Source organism: Moschus berezovskii, chromosome 24 (genome assembly GCF_049115385.1).
Source record: "Moschus berezovskii isolate FMDL1 chromosome 24, NW_MosBer_1.0, whole genome shotgun sequence".
Classification (NCBI taxonomy): Eukaryota; Metazoa; Chordata; class Mammalia; order Artiodactyla; family Moschidae; genus Moschus; species Moschus berezovskii.
Genome location: NC_142483.1, coordinates 18,888,164 through 18,907,869, shown reverse-complemented (window position 1 = coordinate 18,907,869; position 19,706 = coordinate 18,888,164). Strand labels below are relative to the sequence as shown.

General features: G+C 43.5%; 1 protein-coding gene across 6 annotated transcripts in view; it reads left to right on the top strand.

Annotated features, from left to right (window-relative positions):
* The window catches only part of FHIT (fragile histidine triad diadenosine triphosphatase), a 1,558,201-nt gene that overhangs the window by 1,525,986 nt on the left and 12,509 nt on the right, over positions 1-19,706 (top strand). For all 6 annotated transcript variants that reach the window (XR_016036236.1, XM_055414232.2, XM_055414233.2 and 3 more), the window contains one exon: positions 1,240-1,346. Coding sequence is in view for 5 of the 6 variants with exons in the window: in XM_055414232.2 (XP_055270207.1) it covers positions 1,240-1,341 (102 nt within the window). In the remaining variant the exon portion in view is untranslated. The remainder of the gene's footprint in view (positions 1-1,239; positions 1,347-19,706) is intronic.

Sequence of the window (19,706 nt, the reverse complement as noted above, 5' to 3'; positions counted from 1 at the left end):
CAGGAATAACAAATCTAGTTAATAAAACTAAACTGCATAGGAGATTAAGGGGGGATTGAGCTCTTCTAATGAAGAACATTCTGACAGCATCCCCCCACCCCTGATAGAACTGAAATTTTATTCACTCACTATGTAAACCTGAGACATACACAAAATATATTTTTAAAATAAATATGGGTATATGAAGAGGAGTTTAAAAGGGTTATTTTGACTAAGGCCAAGTGTTTTTTGAAGCTTCCTCATTTAATTATTTTCCTCTTTTTTTTTTGTTTTTTTTTTTACCTTTTGCAGGCTTGAAGCCTGTTTTAATGTACATACTCTTATTTCTTCAGAATTCCCAGGTGACTCACTGGTAAAGAATCTAGGAAGAGCCTCTGAGGTAGGAAATGGCAACCCACTCCAGTACTCTTGCCTGGAGAATCCAATGGACAGAGGACTCTGGTGGGCTACAGTCCATGGGTGGCAAGAGAGTCAGATGCAACTTAGCGACTCAGCAGCAGCACCGACTCTTATTTCTCACTCAATACTCACGGCCCTTCTATTATTATCATCAATTAGCCTGGGCCATTTTGGTTCAGTGAGCAAAACTGCCCAGAGCTCATATAAGAGAGGCTAAGCTGAAGAGAAGGTAGGTTAACCACAGGCGAGCTTGGGAAATGATTGTGGGTAGGTGGCCAGCGCAGTGTCTTCAGGGGCTGGGAAGTAAAAAGAACGGATGATGCTGGTCGAGCATAGTTTTAGAAGGTGATGGGGGTTTTGGTAAATGGCAGGATGCCCGCCAGTCTGTGATCACCACTCCAACCTCAGTGGATCACTACAAGGTGGTGAACCGCCCCCAGCGTAGCCTAATCTAGTTATTGTGTTACAGAAGTTAGAAATGTGGAATTTTACACAAAACCCTTACCCATTTTTGGATTTCAGCAAGTAATTGTGCTTAGTCCCTCAGTCCTGTCCTACTCTTTGCAACCACGTGGACTGTAGCCCACCAGGCTCCTCTGTCCGTGGGATTCTCCAGGCAAGAATACTGGAGTGGGTTGCCATACCCTTCTCCAGAGGATCTTCCCAACCCAGGGATCGAACCTGGGTCTCCTGAATCGCAGGGGGATTCTTAGCCACGTAATACAATGAAAAGATATGTGCCCCAGCCGCTGATTTGGAAATGCTGTTCTGCTGCCCCACAATAATTGTTCCAAAAGAAGATCCCACAGGAGTCTTTTTTCTTTTTTTCTTTCTCCAAAGCTCCAGAAACACGACAGAGAGGATAAAGACGCCCCAGCCTTGTGGCGGTCGGAGGAGGAAATGGCGGCTGAGGCTGCAGCGCTGAGGGGCTACTTTCAGTGACGCGGGTAAGACTGCAGTTTACTTCAGCATCGCGCAGACCCTCCTGGTGCCTCCCCAGCAAACGGGGCTCGCTGCCCAGCACGGGTGGGGGCTCAGGGAGGCAGCCCCGCCCGCTCCCCATGGCACCAGTGGTGGCTGCACGAACACTGAACCAGAGCGGGGAGGACTCTGACCCTTGAGGCACTTGTTCCACCCTCGGGGCCTCACTTCCACACCACCTCTATACCTCTCCCCTCCGTCCCTGTCCTTCCTGCCCAGGCCCTTGTCCCCTCTGTCCCCTCCAGTCCAGTCTCAACAAAGCAACCGGAGATAGTCTCTAAGGCAAACCTCTTAAAAAGCTAAGAATTAAACGATCATATGACTCGCCATCCGACTACTGGGCATAAGAGGGCGGGACAAATTGAGAGAGCAGCACTGGAGTATGTACATTGCCCTGTGTAAATAGACAGCTACTGAGAAGTTGCTATACAACAGACGCCCTGAGACAGTCTAGAGCGGCGGGAGGGAGGTTCTAGAGGGAAGGGACCGTATGTATACCTATGACCAGTTCATGGTGATGTATGGCAGAAACCATCCCAATATTGTAAAGCAATTATTCACCAATGAAGCAAAAAATAAAAAATCCAAACCCTCCCAGGAAGTCACACTGCCCTTAGGCTCAAGTCACAGATTTCTGTTTCAAGTTTGCAGCTTAGAGCTCACAACCAGCTCAGCCAGGCTCAGGCAGGCTCTGCCTTCTCTCCTCTGGTGGCTTACAAGGTAAAGAATCCACCTGTAATGCAGGAGACCTGGATTCGACCCCTGGGTTGGGAAGATCCCCTGGAGGAGGGCATGGCAACCCAGTCCAGTATTCTTGCCTGGAGAATCCCATGGACAGAGGAGTCTCGCAGGCTACAGCCCATGGGGTCACAAAGAGTTGGACATTACTGATGGACATTACTGAGAGACTAAGCACACACACACACCTCTCCTGGCAGCTGTTTGGTAAATTATCTTTCTATTTCCCTTCAGCTTTGGCTGTTAAGAAGATCAGGCCACAGGGAAAGAGAATTACCTCTTCACATTAATGATGGTTAACTACTGGGAGATCACAGATTTGAGACGGATAGAAAGAGATAGCTAATCTCCTTTTCATGTTTGTACGCAATGTTAAGGAGTTCAGGCATCTCCTGAAAGGTATCGATATTAATAAACAGTATTGGGGCCTGCTTTGAGTAAAAGAATTATTCGTTATCTAAAATTCAAATTAAACTGGGTCTTTTATTTTATCTGACAACCCTGTTAATAAATCTCTGCAGGGATTATGAACCCCAAATAAGGAGCCTCTTCTCTACATTGTTTTTCTGTTTTAAAACTGTCTGCTTCAGCTGGTCTTGTGTAAATGTGTTTATATTATAAGCAGCTGAAGTAGATCAGATACAAATTAAAAATGCAATTAGTGAACAAATATTGGTAGCAATTGCATTATATAAAATTGTATCAAGCACTTAATGAGCATGGTTTTTAGCTACAAAACATTGGTTGTGGTATTAGGTTTTCATTTGGAGATGTAAGTCTGTTTTAGTTAGTTTAAAATAAATGTGCATTTCCTGGTCTTTCTCCCTGCCACCCTCTTTTTAATAATATTCTAATTCCTTAGGGACCCAGTATCAAATACCCACTCCCTCACACCCCCAGGGATTGGTCACATCGCTGCTGTCTCAGGCCTTGTCATTATAGAAACCGTACTGCCTTCTCCACGTCAGTGGCTTGTCAGCTCTGTACCCAGTGGCCTGAAGGGATATAGCATGGTGGGAACGGAAGCTGACTTTTAAAATTTTTATTTATTTTAATTGGAGGATAATCACTTTACAATAAATGCTTTACAATATTGTGATGGGTTTTGCCATGCATCAATATGAACTGATATTTTATTTCTAATCTTTTCCACCACTGTTCACCTCTCATTTCTCCCTTTCTTCCCTTCTCTCCCCACCTTAGGCCCAAGCTAGTTTACCTAAGAACACAGGCCTACGGGCATGACTCTATAGTCTCTCTATTCCTCTTCTGCAAGCTCTGTGTCCTCTTCAAACGGTGTCACCACTTTCTAGGCTGAGTTTGTTTTGTTTTTTCCCCTTTCTGGCTTTCTTATGTAACAGGCACTTCCAGGGCGAGGCAGGAACCCTGCAGGCTTTTCTTGAGGCTTGCTCAGTTGTAGGATCCTATCTTACAGTGTGCTTTCTAGACTGTTTAAGAGAATTTAAGCTTCATACCTGAGTTTCTGGAATGCTTTGCTTTGTCAGTTTTTGCTTCTGTCTTGCCTTGGGGCCTCACATTGCCTATCTTTCAGGTGAATCAACTTGCCTTGTAAGTCTTTTCAGAAAGATATTCCCCTTAACTTGTTACACAAACTATTGCCAGAGAGCCTGTGGGCTTCTGAATGAACTCACAGTGATATCTCTCTTTAAGGATGTTTGGCTACAGATCAAACAAATCACCCTCAGTTTTCCCAGCAGCCAGATGTGGGAAGTGGAAATGGAAGGGAGGCCAAAGAGCACAGGATGAGTAACTTGGAGGCAAGGGACTGAACGTAGGCCTAAGATTTCACCACCTGGAGGAGGGTTGGCAAACCACTTCCATACTCTTGCCTCGAGAACCCCATGAAGAGTATGAAAAAGCAAAAAGATATGACACCAGAAGGTGAGCTCCGTGGCTCGGGAGGTGTCCAGTATGCACGGAGCGCCAGAGGGTGAGGTGGTTTGGATGGCATCATGGACTCAGTGGATATGAGTTTGAGCAAGCTCCGGGAGATAGTGATGGACAGGGAGGACTGGTGTGCTGCAGTCCATGGGGTCGCAAAGAGTCAGACATGACTGAGCGACTGAACAGCAACACAGATTTTGCCAAGGGCATCACCTCCTATAGTATGAGAGAGAGAGACCAGGTGTAGTTCTCTTTAGAGACAAAGGGGAAAGGAAACATTCCTTTCAGGAAACCCGATCATGGGGTTGGTTAATCTGGTTCTTTGATACCCACTCTCCTCCCTTTTCAAAATGCATCGATGCACCAAATGTTTCTACAGTGTTAAGGGGTTCAGGGAACTTTCTGAAGTTGGTTAATAAATAGGACATATCTAGACTTCACACAGTATCTGAAATCCAGTACCCTTGGCCTCTCCGGGCTTTCCTGAGTGTTCCCTCATCAGCAAGTCAGTGTCGGGCAGAGCCGGTCTGAAGACCCTGGTGCCGCTCACTCTGCACGGCCGCACACTTCACAGCATGCAGGGAGGCAGGGACGGCAGGGCTCAGCCCCGGAATGGACGATTACCACCAACATTACTGAGACTTGATAGACAACAGAGGTTCTCTTATTATCCCTCCTTGCAGGTGATGGCAAAACTCAATGATGTTTTGTCACTGAATGACAAGACTCAGGGATGCTAAGTGCTGTTGCAAGGTAAATGGCTAGTAAGTGGTGGAGCTCAGATTTGCACCCACACAGCCCCACCTCAAAGGGCTTTCCCTTCATCTCTTACTCTTCACCTTGCGAAGAAGAGCCTGTGGCTCCAGTCAACACTGCCACCCTCTCCCAGCTCTGCTGTATCTCCCAAGTTGTGTCTTCAGCCTCTTCACCTGGTCTGCTGGTCTCCCTGGTTCCTTTGTGAGGACGCCCCTCCCCTGCTGGACTTTCTTACCATTACTGTCAATCCCACCCACTCGGGTACCTGCCTCCCTGGTCACGTTGCAGCCAGGCCACAGGAACCCTAATGGGCTGAACCAACTACTTCACTCTGCTTGGACAGTGTCCCACATTGTGCTGACTCCTGCCTGGGCTGTCTGCCCCCTTTCTCCACCATTTGGCCACCCGCCTAAGTCATGGGACCTTGGGCATGTAAGTGTCTCACCAATTTCATTTCTTTCCATCTTGGCATGCTTTTTTCAGTCTTTGTGTACCAGTTACTATTTACCTGATTCACTTTTAAAAATTCAGTTTATCTTAAACTTTCTATCTTAGCCACAAGAGAAATGAATATTACTTATTACTTATCATTAGAAGTTAAGCATAAAAATAAATATAAAAGAGAAACAGTGCTGATGAATCCCATCTCTGCACAGCTGCTTGCCTGGAGCTACCAGACTGAGGTTCTTTCTCCTCTTTGTTAAGCTGAGAGGCTGGTCACCCTTAGAGAGGGTGGCACCAAACCAAGACTCTCCATTTGCCCCAATCAAAAGGATTTAAAAGAGAATTACCTACAGAGGGGTTTCATGTACATCAGCTAAAACGATCTTAGACCAGTGATGTCCCTCTTGGGAAAACAGCAGTAGAGGTCAGAGTCCAAACCTGGACAAAGCTGACTCGAGACCTGTTCCTACCCTTGAGCTAGTGCTTGCTGAGTCTCACCCAGCACGGGGAGGAGACAAGTGCATGGGGGAAGCCAGAGTGAGCTTCCTTGGGGACGAGAAGTGGAGGACTCCAGGCAGGAAGTCCTGATCCACACCCCGCTGTCCCCCACGGGCACCCTCAGTCTCTGGGCCGATTGGATCTATTTGTTTGCCACTCATCTGCCTTAGTGGAGAGCATACTGCAGAGCAGCATGTGCAGCCTTCGGCTCGGAGATGCCCCAGCTAGGAAACGGGTCTGTGACAGGCAACCACTCTCTGCATAGTGTCTGATGTGGGAAAACCTAGCAACCCCTCAGTAAGTAACCAACCCTGTGCTACAGCTTCCTTATGCATCGACCCAGATTAATCCTCAGCCTGACCACCTCACGACCACAGAGACAAGCATTCCCAAACTAGAAACCGTGTCCTCTGCCTCTTGAAACCACCACAGTGCCAACATGGGCTTAGTTGTGCAGAAGACTTTTCCTGATCTTTCCATATAACCCTGAGGGATGCCTTGGTGTTTTGGCCATTCTGAATCCTTGGCTGAGCAGAAGAGTGGCTGTGAGTTGGCAGTTGCTTAAGCAATAGTACAAAGCAGATGCTGCCTTCAGCACTCAGAGGAAGAGCCAACAACAGCCTAGGGGTTATGGATGAAGCTGTGGTGGTCTCACCGTCCACATGACAGATCCCTGATGAGGTCAGCAATCCTCTGTTTCCAGGAATTCAGCATGTGCCTTCTGCTTAGGTGAATTTATGCATCGCCTCCCCACACAGGGCTGAGTTCCTGGGAAGGTGTTTTGCGACAGCTTTTAGTCTTTGTTCTAAATCACATTACATGGCAGTGGATCTGCATTTTTTATCTAACTTTGCAATCCTTCCTGAAGTGAAGTGAAAGTCGCTCAGTCATGTCTGAGACTGTTTAGTCCATGGAACTCTCCAGGCCAGAATACTGGAGTGGGTAACCTTTCCCTTCTCCAGGGGATCTTCCCAACCCAGGGATCGAACCCAGGTCTCCCGCATTGCAGGCAGATTCTTTACCAGCTGAGCCACCAGTGAAGCCCTTCCTAGAACACAGTTTCACAGTGGTTTTTGTTTTTCTTTTTAAATTTCCCTGTAGGTATTTAATTCTTGGGTTGGCTGCCTCTATACACCATTGTATAGTATCACTTCCTGTCCCCACTCCCGCCCCGTGATGGAATTTAATGGGGTGTGTTGTTTGTAAAATCTGCAAGTATCGCCCCGACTCTGATAGCAAGTCAGAGTGGAGTGGGTCTCCACACCCTGTTGTGTCAGCAGTGATCATCTGCGATTCACCCTCCTCTGCGCACACCATTATTTCGTAGATAATTGGCTGCCTCTCATTTACTCAGAACAGAGCCCTGCAATTGCAAAGCAACTGAGTCAGCCCAAAACAGCATGATTAGTAGCTACAGATACACTGTCAAAGCAAAATCTTGACACTAGAATTTTTGAAAAATCACCATAATTTCAGCCACTGGACCACACATATAATATCATACTCATGGACAGCCGAGGTGGACAAGAAAGGACAGGTTTACTTACTGAGTACATATTCTGATCACTCAATTGTACCTTTTGAAATCTATCCCATCCACTTAGAAAAAAATCTCAGCCTCTTCCACGAGGTCCTCTCAGCTCTGCAGCCTCCCGTGAAAAAGACCCAAGGAGCAGGTCAGAGTACTCCTATTTCCTTGTGGGGGAGGAAAAGTAACTTCAGCTCTTTGGCCTAAACCTGCAAGGTAAGGCCCATGTTTGGGGCATCATCATTACCTGCGAAAGTCTTTGCCATCACTCTTTCAGCCCATCCCCAAATTGATACTTGAAAAGAGTAAGAGATGCCCCCTTGCCCTACTGATACTTTAGTATGATGTTCTAAAGCTCTCTAGATAAAGGATCCATCATCGTAAGTAAAGCAAGAAAAGATAGTTTAGTTTGCTTTTTCTTTCTCTGCTGTGCATGTTTCTATTGAATTATGCTGCCTCTCCCTTCCTTCTGTGTAGAATGTGTTTACAGAACCAAATTTCAGTAGCAAGGTTTTTAAAATTCAGTTATTTGGATTAGCGCCGAAGAATTGATGCTTTTGAACTGTGGTGTTGGAGAAGACTCTTGAGAGTCCCTTGGACTGCAAGGAGATCCAACCAGTCCATCCTAAAGGAGATCGATCCTGGGTGTTCATTGGAAGGACTGATGCTAAAGCTGAAACTCCAATACTTTGGCCACCTCATGCGAAGAGTTGACTCACTGGAAAAGACTCAGATGCTGGGAGGGATTGGGGGCAGGAGGAGAAGGGGACGACAGAGGATGAGATGGCTGGATGGCATCACCGACTCGATGGACATGAGTTTGAGTGAACTCCGGGAATTGGTGATGGACAGGGAGGCCTGGCATGCTGTGATTCATGGGGTCGCAAGGAGTTGGACACGACTGAGTGACTGAACTGAACTGAAATATAAATCAAGTCCCTATGGTCTAAACTGGGAGTATAAACCATAGAATCATAGAGACTTTAGAAATAATAAAATCTAATATCCCATTAAAGAACACTGAGCACCGGAAATTGATGCTTTCAAACTGTGGTGCTAGAGAAGAATCTTGAAAGTCCCTTGGACTGCAAAGAGATCAAACCAGTAAGTCCTAAAGGAAATCAGTCCTGAATATTCACTGGAAAGACTGATGCTAAAGCTCCAATACTTTGGCCACCTGATGTGCAGAGCTGACTCAATGGAAAAGACCCTGATGCCAGGAAAGAGTGAGGGTAGGAGGAGAAGGGGGAAACAGAGGATGAGATGGTTGGATGGTTGGATGGTTGGATGGCATCACTGATTCAATTGACATGAGTTTGAGCAAATTCCAGGAGATGGTGAAGGACAGGGAAGCCTGGTGTGCTGCAGTCCATGGGGTCACAAAGAGCTGGACACAACTGAGTGACCAAGCAACAACATCCCGTTAAATAATTTTATCATAACTCCAAGGAAAAACCATTTAGTTATACCTCAACCCTCCCTTTTACAAATATTCTTTGAAATAAGTCCACCTCATAGTTCCAAAATGGGTTTTTAATTCAGTTTCATTATTTTTAAAATGTTTTACCAAGATCCAGCTTTCTATAAAATGTACCCAATAGTTCAGGCAGAAGCTTTCCAGGCCTCTAAGGGCTAAAGAATCTACAGAACTGTTCATCTGAGATTTAATTCAACTGTTCATAGAAATGACTTCTGTCCATAAGTCAATTTTAACCATTCTGAATCTTGGAACTACATGATCCATCAGCACAGAGTCGTTTTCAGAACACTGCAGTCCAAATGCCAAAAGGAACTTTTTCAAGTTTCGAGCTTTACTTGTATCTTGTGAGATGATAAACTCTATCCTCACCATCATCCTTATCCCGTTTCCAGAAATGGATGCTTTATCACATGTCAATCTGCATAGTCGCATAAGGCCAAAACCTTCTACAAATATCTACCCACTCCCAAGACTCTTCTTTGTCTACTTGCTTCTCTCTTCTCTTCCACTTTTCGCATTTTGCCTTTATCTCTGCTGTAAAGGAAGCTGGGGGAGCACAGAAGACCCTCCCAGAGCTCATGGGGGTTAATATGAAGAAAAGCTATGAAATTTCACCTGAATCATCTTTGACTTATCATTTAATAATAGCTAGTATTTATGCAGTTCACTCTATCCTATGCCTAAACTGTCCCTCAGCCACCTCTTATAAAGTAAGTGCTCCATTATTCTGACATTCCACCGGCACTACCCAAGTTATCATGTGGGCTCGCAAAATCATGTAGGTTCACAGCCAATCAATTCAGGATATGCTAGCAAAAGTAGCTCTAAATTGTGCTCCTTCTGTATTTATTTCTTCTCTGAGGATCCAAAAGACACTGAAGTATGTTCTACTATCTCCAATTTATAATGAGTGGTGAGCCATGAAAACTGCGAGGGCCCATCGGCTATGCCAATGCGTAGATGTGTTATGTTCCCTCTGATTCCTATTACACTTTAGAGATAATAAATTATGGAAATGTTTGAGTGGTAAGAAATTAGTTCAGGAAGTAATTAAAGAATAAGACCTGTAGGGCAGGCTGTTTTGAGACCACCAAGAAAAAAGTGTGACTTCCGTTTCTACTACTAAACAGACCAGACCCAGACACTGAATTAATGGGATTCTGATTTGCTAGTCCCATTCAGTTCCTGGAAGAAGCAAAGAAAAAAACCACCTCTGGAAGAAAATAATACCATCCAAAATCTTAAATTATTTCTATAAATATTTTCAAATGAAATGTCCGATACCAGTATACATATGCACACACAACTTATGAGGAGGAAATTTAATATAAACAAGGTTAGAATCACCAGACAGCCATTAAAATAAATCTGTTTACTTTCTTTTGGAATGAAAAGGACTAGATTATGCCCCCCTCAAAAACAATTCCACAGAAAGCTAGAATCTATTAAAAATACAGAGATGATGTGAAAAAAACCAAATAGAAATTCTGTTACTGAAAAATACAGTAACTCCATGAATGAATTTAGCAGCCTGAGTTTGGCGGGCAAGAAGAGATTTTGTGAACTTACAGATGAGCCATGAAAATACAGCATCTGGTCCCATCATTTCATCTCAAATAGATGGGGAAAAAGTGGAAAAACAGTGACAGATTTCATTCTCTTGGACTCCAAAATCACTGCGGATGCTGTTTGCAGCCATGAAATTAAAAGACGCTTGCTCCTTAGAAGGAAAGCTATGACCAACCTAGAGAGCATATTAAAAAGCAGAGACATCACTTTGCCAACAAAGGTCCATATAGTCAAAGCAATGCTTTTTCCAGTAGTCATGTACGGATGTGAGAGTTGGACCATAAAGAAGGTCAAGCACCAAAGAATTGATGCTTTCTTCTAACTGTGGTGTTGGAGAAGACTCTTGAGAGTCACTTGGATAGCACAGAGATCAAACTGGTCAATCCTAAAGGAAATCAACCCTGAATATTCATTGGAAGGTGCTGAAGCGCCAATATTTGGCCACCTGATGTGAAGAGCTGACTTGTTGGAAAAGGCCCTGATGCTGGGAAAGATTGAGAGTAGGAGAAAAAGAGGATGACAGAGGATGAGATGGTTGGATGGCATCACCAACTCAATGATCATGAGTTTGAGCAAACTCCAGGAGATGGTGAAGGACAGAGAAGCTTGGCATGCTGCAGCCCATGGGGTCGCAAAGAGTCAGACGCAACTTAGCAACTAAACAACAACAAAATGAAAATATTCCTAAAGAACCACGAAGAGATGAAAGGAGAGTGGCAAAAATATGAGGGGTCAGAAGTATAGAATATACTGAGAAAGTCTAATAGATATGCACAATTCCAAAATAGAATTCAAGTGGAAGATATACTTAAATAGATAGTGGCTAAGAATTTTTCAAGTCACCAATCCAGAAATTCAAGAACACTGCAAACCCAGGGTGGGGGTGTAGAATGCACACCTAGGCACATCATGGTCCAACTGCAGAAAATCAAAGAGTAGCTTGTGAGATTTAATAGTAAGAAGGAACAAACAAACAAACTTACTTTCAAAGGAGCAATAATTAGACAAAGGCAATAGCTTCCTGGATGGCAGTAGTGGTAAAGAACCTGCCTGCCAATGCAGAAGATGTAAGGGACGGGGGTTTATCTCTGGGTCAGGAAGATCCTTTGGAGGCAGGCATGGCAACCCACTCCATATCCCTGCTTGGAAAATCTACTTAAATATATATACCTCCCCTCTCACTTGGGTCTCCGTCCCACCCCACTATCCTGCCCTCTGGGTCATCACAGGGCACCGAGCTGAGCTCCCTGTGCTGCGCAGCAGCTTCCCACCAGCTGCCTTCTACACACAGAAGTGCGTATATGTCAGTGCTGCTCTCCCAGTCCGTCCCCCGCTCCCCTTCCCCTTCCCCTGCTGTGTCCATACGTCCATTCTCCACCTCTGTCTCTATTTTTGCCTTACAAATAGAGTCATCTGTACCTTTTTTCTATATTCCGCATGTATGTGTTAATGGACGTATCTGTTTTCCTGACGGACTTTACTCTGATTTTCTGGTCACTACAAATGACCCAATTTCATTCCTTTTAGTGGCCAAGTAATATTCTGTTGTATATATGTACCACATCTTCTTTATCCATTCCGCTGTTGATGGACATTTAGGTTGCTTTCATATCCTGGCTATTATAAATAGTGCTGCGATGAACACTGTGGTGCATGTATCTCTTTGAATTATAGTTTCCTCAGAGTATATGCCCAATACTGGGATTGCTAGACAGAATGTGGTCCACTGGAGAAGGGAATGGCAAACCACTTCGGTATTCTTGCCTTGAGAACCCCATGAACAGTATCAAAAGGCAAAATGATAGGATACTGAATGAGCAATTCCCTAGGTCGGTAAGTGCCCAGTATGCTACTGGAGATCAGTGGAGAATTAACTCCAGAAAGAATGAAGGGATGGAGCCAAAGCGAAACAAATACCCAGTTGTGCATGTGACTGGTGATAGAAGCAAGGTCCGATGCTGTAAAGAGCAATATTGCATAGGAAACTGGAATGTTAGGTCCATGAATCAAGGCAAATTGGAAGTGGTCAAACAGGAGATGGCAAGAGTGAACATAGACATTCTAGGAATCAGTGAATTAAAATGGACTGGAATTGGTGAATTTAACTCAGATGACCTTTATATCTACTACTGTGGGCAGGAATCCCTTAGAAGAAATGGAGTAGCCATCATGGTCAACAAAAGAGTCCGAAATGCAGTACTTGGATGCAATCTTAAAAACGACAGAATGATTTCTGTTCGTTTCCAAGGCAAACCATTCAATATTACAGTAATCCAAGTCTATGCCCCAACCAGTAACGCTGAAGAAGCCGAAGTTGAACAGTTCTATGAAGACCTACAAGACGTCCTTGTAAAAGGAAGGAAGTCAAGAAACACCTGGAGTAACAGGCAAATTTGGCCTTGGAGCATGGAATTGAAGCAGGGCAAAGGCTAATAGAGTTTTGCCAAGAGAACGCACTGGTCATAGCAAACACCCTCTTCCAACAACACAAGAGAAGACTCTACACATGGACATCACCAGATGGTCAACACCAAAATCAGATTGATTATATTCTTTGCAGCCAAAGATGGAGAAGCTCTATACAGTTAGCAAAAACAAGACCAGGAGCTGACTGTGGCTCAGATCATAAACTCCTTATTGCCAAATTCAGACTTAAATTGAAGAAAGTAGGGAAAACGATTAGACCATTCAGATATGACCTAAATCAAATTCCTTATGATTATACAGTGGAAGTAAGAAATAGATTTAAGAGTCTAGATCTGATAGATAGAGTGCCTGATGAACTCTGGGCGGAGGTTCGTGACATTGTACAGGAGACAGGGACCAAGACCATCCCCATGGAAAAGAAATGCAAAAAAGCAAAATGGCTGTCTGAGGAGGCCTTACAAATAGCTGTGAAAAGAAGAGAAGTGAAAAGCAAAGGAGAAAAGGAAAGATATAAGCATCTGAATGCAGAGTTCCAAAGAGTAGCAAGGAGAGATAAGAAAGCCTTCCTCAGGGATCAATGCAAAGAAATAGAGGAAAACAACAGAATAGGAAAAACAAGAAATCTTTTCAAGAAAATTAGAGATATCAAGGGAACATTTCATGCAAAGATGGGCTCGATAAAGGACAGAAATGGTATGGACCTAACAGAAGCAGAAGATATTAAGAAGAGGTGGCAAGAATACACAGAAGAACTGTACAAAAAAGATCTTCACGATAAAGATAATCACGATGGCGTGATCACTCACCTGGAACCAGACATCTTGGAGTGTGAAGTCAAGTGGGCCTTAGAGAGCATCACGACGAACAAAGCTAGTGGAGGTGATGGAATTCCAATTGAGCTATTTCAAATCCTGAAAGATGATGCTGTGAAAGTGCTGTACTCAATATGCCAGCAAATTTGGAAAACTCAGCAGTGTCCACAGGACTGGAAAAGGTCAGTCTTCATTCCAATCCCAAAGAAAGGCAATGCCAAAGAAAGCTCAAACTACCACACAATTGCACTCATCTCACACGCTAGTAAAGCCATGCTCAAAATTCTCCAAGCTAGGCTTCAGCAATATGTGAATCGTGAACTTCCAGATGTTCAAGCAGGTTTTAGAAAAGGCAGAGGCACCAGAGATCAAATTGCCAACATCTGCTGGATCATGGAGAAAGCAAGAGAATTCCCGAAAAACATCTATTTCTTCTTCATTGACTATGCCAAAGCCTTTGACTGTGTGGATCACAATAAACTGTGGAACATTCTGAAAGAGATGGGAATACCAGACCACCTGACCTGTCTCTTGAGAAACCTGTATACAGGTCAGGAAGCAACAGTTAGAACTGGACATGGAACAACAGACTGGTTCCAAATAGGAAAAGGAGTACGTCAAGGTTGTATATTGTCACCCTGCTTATTTAACTTCTATGCAGAGTACATCATGAGGAACGCTGGGCTGGAAGAAGCACAAGCTGGAATCAAGATTGCTGGGAGAAATATCAATAACCTCAGATATGCAGATGACACTACCCTTATGGCAGAAAGTGAAGAGGAACTCAAAGGCCTTTTGATGAAAGTGAAAGAGGAGAGTGAAAAGGTTGGCTTGAAGCTCAACATTCAGAAAACGAAGATCATGGCATCTGGTCACATCACTTCATGGGAAGTAGATGGGGAAACAGTGGAAACAGTGTCAGACTTTATTTTTTGGGCTCCAAAATCACTTCGGATGCTGATTGCAGCCATGAAATTAAAAGACGCTTACTCCTTGGAAGGAAAGTTATGACCAGCCTAGATAGCATATTAAAAAGCAGAGACATTACTTTGCCAACCAAGGTCCGTCTAGTCAAGGCTATGGTTTTTCCCGTGGTCATGTATGGATGTGAGAGTTGGACTGTGAAGAAAGCTGAGCGCTGAAGAATTGATGCTTTTGAATTGTGGTGCTGGAGAAGACTCTTGAGAGTCCCTTGGACTGCAAGGAGATCCAACCAGTCCATTCTAAAGGAGATCAATCCTGGGTGTTCATTGGAAGGACTTACGCTAAAGCTGAAACTCCAGTACTTTGGCCACCTCATGCGACAAGTTGACTCACTGGAAAAGAGTCTGATGCTAGGAGGGATTGGGGGTAGGAGGAGACGGGGACAGCAGAGAATGAGATGACTGGATGGCATCACCGACTCGATGGACATGAGTTTGTGTGAACTCCGGGAGTTGTTGATGGACAGGGAGGCCTGGCGTGCTGTGGTTCACGGGGTCGCAGAGTCGGACACGACTAAGCGACTGAACTGACTGAACTGATATTAATTCTACTTTTAGTTTTTTAAGGAACCTCCATAGTGTTCCCCATAGTAGCTGCATCAATTTACATTCCCTCCACCAGTGCAAGAGGGTTCTCTTTCCCCCATATCTAGAGGGTAATTTACTTTTTGATTATAACTCTTATGCATTTATTGGGAAAAAAGCTAAAAGTTATGCTAAATACTAAACATCTTCCTGGTTATTGCATTCATTAAAAAGGAGAAGAGCATATAATGAATAATCTTAGACCAATAAATTTGAAAGTTGGGTTTAAATTCATATTTCTAGAAAAAATGCAGTTTACCCAAAGTGACACAAAGTGAAGAATAAAATATGAATAGTTTGATAACTATTACAGAACTCAATAGTCAGAGAAGACCCTAATCCTGGGAAAGACTGAAAGCAGGAGAAGGGGACGACAGATGATGAGATGGTTGGATGGCATCACTGACTCAAGGGACAGGAATTTGAGCAAGCTCTGGGAGTTGATGATGGACAGGGGATCCTGGTGTGCTCCAGTTCATGGGGTCACAAAGAGTCAGACATGACTGAGCAACTGAACTGAAAGAACTCAAACCTGAACTAAAACCCATCTCACAAAGACAGTGTTAGGCCCAGATAACTGTCCTGGTAAATCCTACCACACAATTAAGAAAGAAGAATCTGAGTAAGCTTTTCAATGAGAATCTTATGACTGCTGGAACAAATTCTGGCAGAGAAAAGGAAAAAAAAAAAAAAGGAAAACCTCTCCCAGTTCTCAATTTGCTGTATGAGTTGCCTTACACATGAACCTGACAAGCACATAACAGAAAGCAATTCTACAGACCAATTGCACATGGAAACACAGATGCCACTGTCCTCACAGCACCTTATGGGTCGATAGGCAGGCATACAGATAAACTGCATGTGTGTGTGTGCGCAATCTGAATAGAGTGAGACATTATGACCAATGCGACACATTTCACATTAGACTAATCCTATGCCTTTCACCAGGCTAATAAAGAGTAAATGATACAATCATCGCAGTAGATGCTGGGAAAGAAAAGACAGAAGTCAACCTCCAACTTAATAAATATAAAAGTTCTAGAAAAACTTGATCTAGGAAGGGATTTACAGTTAAGGATGAAATGTTGAACGCTATTCATCTGAGATTACCAATGAGATAAGAATATTCGCCATTAGCCCTGCTGTTTCACAGTGTACGCAAGGTCTCAGCTAGTGCGGTAAAGCAAGAGCCATAAGTAGAAACTTAGAGGGATTGAAAAGGAAAGCATAAAACTGCTGTTACTCATAGACAAAACGATACATGCAGAACGTTCCAAAGAATGTACTTGAGAGACGATTGAAATTAACCAGAAAGCTTAGCAAGGCCTGTGACTATTAAGTTCTGAATTTCTCAGCTACTGTTGTAGCTCAGCCTGCCCTAACAAAATGCCATAGAGTGGGTAGCTTAAATAAAAGATGATTATTCCTCACGGTGCTGGAGGCTGGGAGTCTAAGATAAGGGTGCCAGTACATTTGGGTTCTGGCAAGAGCCCTCCTCCTGCTCTGCAGTCGGCCACCTGCTCACTGTGTCCTCATGTAAGGAAGAGAGTGAACTTTAATTTCACTCTTCTTAAAAGTACACAAATCCCATCATGGGGCCTCTGCCTCATCCAAACCTGATTACCTCCTAAAGGCCATGTGTCCTATTACGTTGGGAGTTAGAGCTTCAACCTGTGAATTTTGGAAGGACACAATCCATAACAGCCACACAGAATATGAAAAAAAAATTAAAGTTGGCTTATATTAACACATCAGAAATCAAATACCAAAAAGAAAATTTATGCAAGTTTCTAGGTAGAAAACCATAAAATGTTACTAAGAATAATTACTGAGGAAATAAATAAATGGAGATAAGAGTGACTCAATTTTATAAAGACTCAAGTCTTCTCAGATTTACCTATAAATTCAGTGCTACTCACATCAAAATTCCTGTAATTTTTGTTGGTGGTAATGGGTTTCTTATTTTTTTTCTTTTTTTGTAAAAATTTAAAAGTTAATTCTAAAATGCTTATGGAAATGTAGCCTGAGACTATTAAAAAAAAAAAAAAGATGCACAGGAGGGCTTACTTGTTGCTGCTGCTGCTGCTAAGTCGCTTCAGTCGTGTCCGACTCTGTGCGACCCCATAGACGGCAGCCCACCAGGCTCCCCCATTCCTGGGATTCTCCAGGCAAGAACACTGGAGTGGGTTGCCCTTTCTTTCTCCAATGTTGAAAGTGAAAAGTGAAAGTGAAGTCGCTCAGTCATCTGACTTGTAGCAACCCCATGGACTGCAGCCCACCAGGCTCCTCCGTCCATGGGATTTTCTAGGCAAGAGTACTAGAGTGGCTTGCCATTGCCTTCTCCCACTGACTTGTTCCAGGGCTACAAAAGCTAAGAGGGTGATGCTGGAACAAGGATACACAGACTAATGAAACAAAACAGAAAGCCCAGAAACAAATCCAGGCATAGACGAACGCTTGATACAAGATAAAAGTGACATCCAGGAACTGTGGGGAAAGGAAAATCTTTCCAATAAATTATTCTGGAAAAATTGAATATCCATGTGGAAAAGTCATGAAACTGTATCCCACCTCACACCATATGCAAAAGTCAATTCCAGGTAGATAACAGTTCAAAGTCTGAAGTGCAACTTTAGAAGGGAATATAGGAAAATATTGTCATGGTCATGCTATAGGAAAGACTTTTTAACTAGGATACAGAAGCATTATTATAAAAAAGATGGATAAACTAGACTATATTCAAATTAATTTTATCAAAAACACCATTAAGAGAGAGTAAGAGTGAGAAACGCAAGATACAGAGTGGGAAAAGGTATTTGCCACACTATTACCAATGAAGGGCCAGTATCCACAAGATAGTATTTTTAAAGAAAAAGAGAAAAAAAGTGTGTAAGCCACTTACAGAAAGTCAACAGCCCTGTAGAAACTACAAAACCATTTGAATATGCACTTTGTAGAAAATTGGTCTTGGACTGGCCAATAATCTTTAGTCATCAGGGAAACATACTTTAAACACAATAAAATACCACTGTATACCCACAATAGCCAAAATTTTAAATGACTGACAATATCAAGTGTCTGCAAGAATGTAGAAAACAGAAACACAAAAGAACACATACTGCGTGATTGTGTTTGGATCAAGTTCACGAACAGGCAGAACTAAATTATAGTGTTTAGAGATACATTCATTTAGGGAGTAAAATTATAAAGGAAAGCAAAGAATCCATCACCATAAAAATCAGCCCAGTGGTTATCTTTGTGGAGGAGGGAAGAACGAGCCTGTGATTCAGAAGAGGAGTGTGGGGTGGGAGGGTAGAAGGGCTGGCAGTGTTCTATTCCTTGTCACGGTGGTGGCAAAACACATGTTTACTTTATATTAATTCTAGATCCAGCTAGTCCATTCTAAAGGAGATCAGTCCTGGGGGTTCACTGGAAGGACTGATGCTAAAGCTGAAACTCCAATACTTTGACCATCTGATGCGAAGAGTTGACTCACTGGAAAAGACTCTGATGCTGGGAGGGATTGGGGGCAGGAGGAGACGGGGACGACAGAGGATGAGATGGCTGGATGTCATCACCGACTCAATGGACATGAGTCTGAGTGAACTCCGGGAGTTGCTGATGGACAGGGAGGCCTGGCGTGCTGCAATCCATGGGGTCACAAAGAGTCGGACACGACTGAGCGACTGAACGGACTGAGTGTATATGTGTGTGTCTGTGTGTGTCTGTATATATATATATATATATATATATATATAAACACTTTTCTGCATATGTTATATTTCACAGTTACTGTTGGTTGTTCAGTCATGTCTGACTCTTTGGGACCCCATGGATCGCAGCACGCCAGGCTCCTCTGTCCATGGGATTCTCGAGACATGAATACTGGAGTGGATTGCCATTCCCTTCTCCAGGGATCTTCCCAACTCAGGGATTGAACCCGAGTCTCCTGCATTGCAGGTGGGTTCTTTACCATCTGAGTCACCAGGAAAGCCCCTATTTCATGGTAAAAAAGGGCTATATATAAATCAGATACATGAAAAATTTTGAGTTAAGGAGAAAAGAAAAAGGCAGGGAGAGATTGACTCTAATGTATGGTCTAACTGCTGGCTGGATATTCAGTTATTCCAGAGTAAGTTTAAACAGCAAAGAACAGCTGTCGCATATAATCTTCACCGACACTTTGCTTCTGAAACAGAGCAGGGTTATATGCTCCTTCCTCACCCCCGCCCCCCAACCCCATATCCTCAGCCTGCCTTTTGTCTGTGAAGAAAACTTTAGCCAAAGAATAAGTTTAATCAGAGAAATGAGAAAATGCCGAAACAAAGAAGAGTCAAACAGGTCAAAACAATAACAGTTTAGTCTGTAAACAAAGTCAGGGGCCTTTAGTTCCTCCAGTGCTATAGATAAAATTCCGCGAGCTGTCTTATAGATATTGAAACCCCCACCAGGTGGAAGAAGTTAACTACACGATGACCAGACTGTAGCCATGACATAAGCTGCCACAGTTCCAAGAACTGACCTCAAGGAAATGGAAACAAACTGACCCTGGAACGGAAGATTAACTGTACTTAACACAATCGAGATGACACTGATCAGAC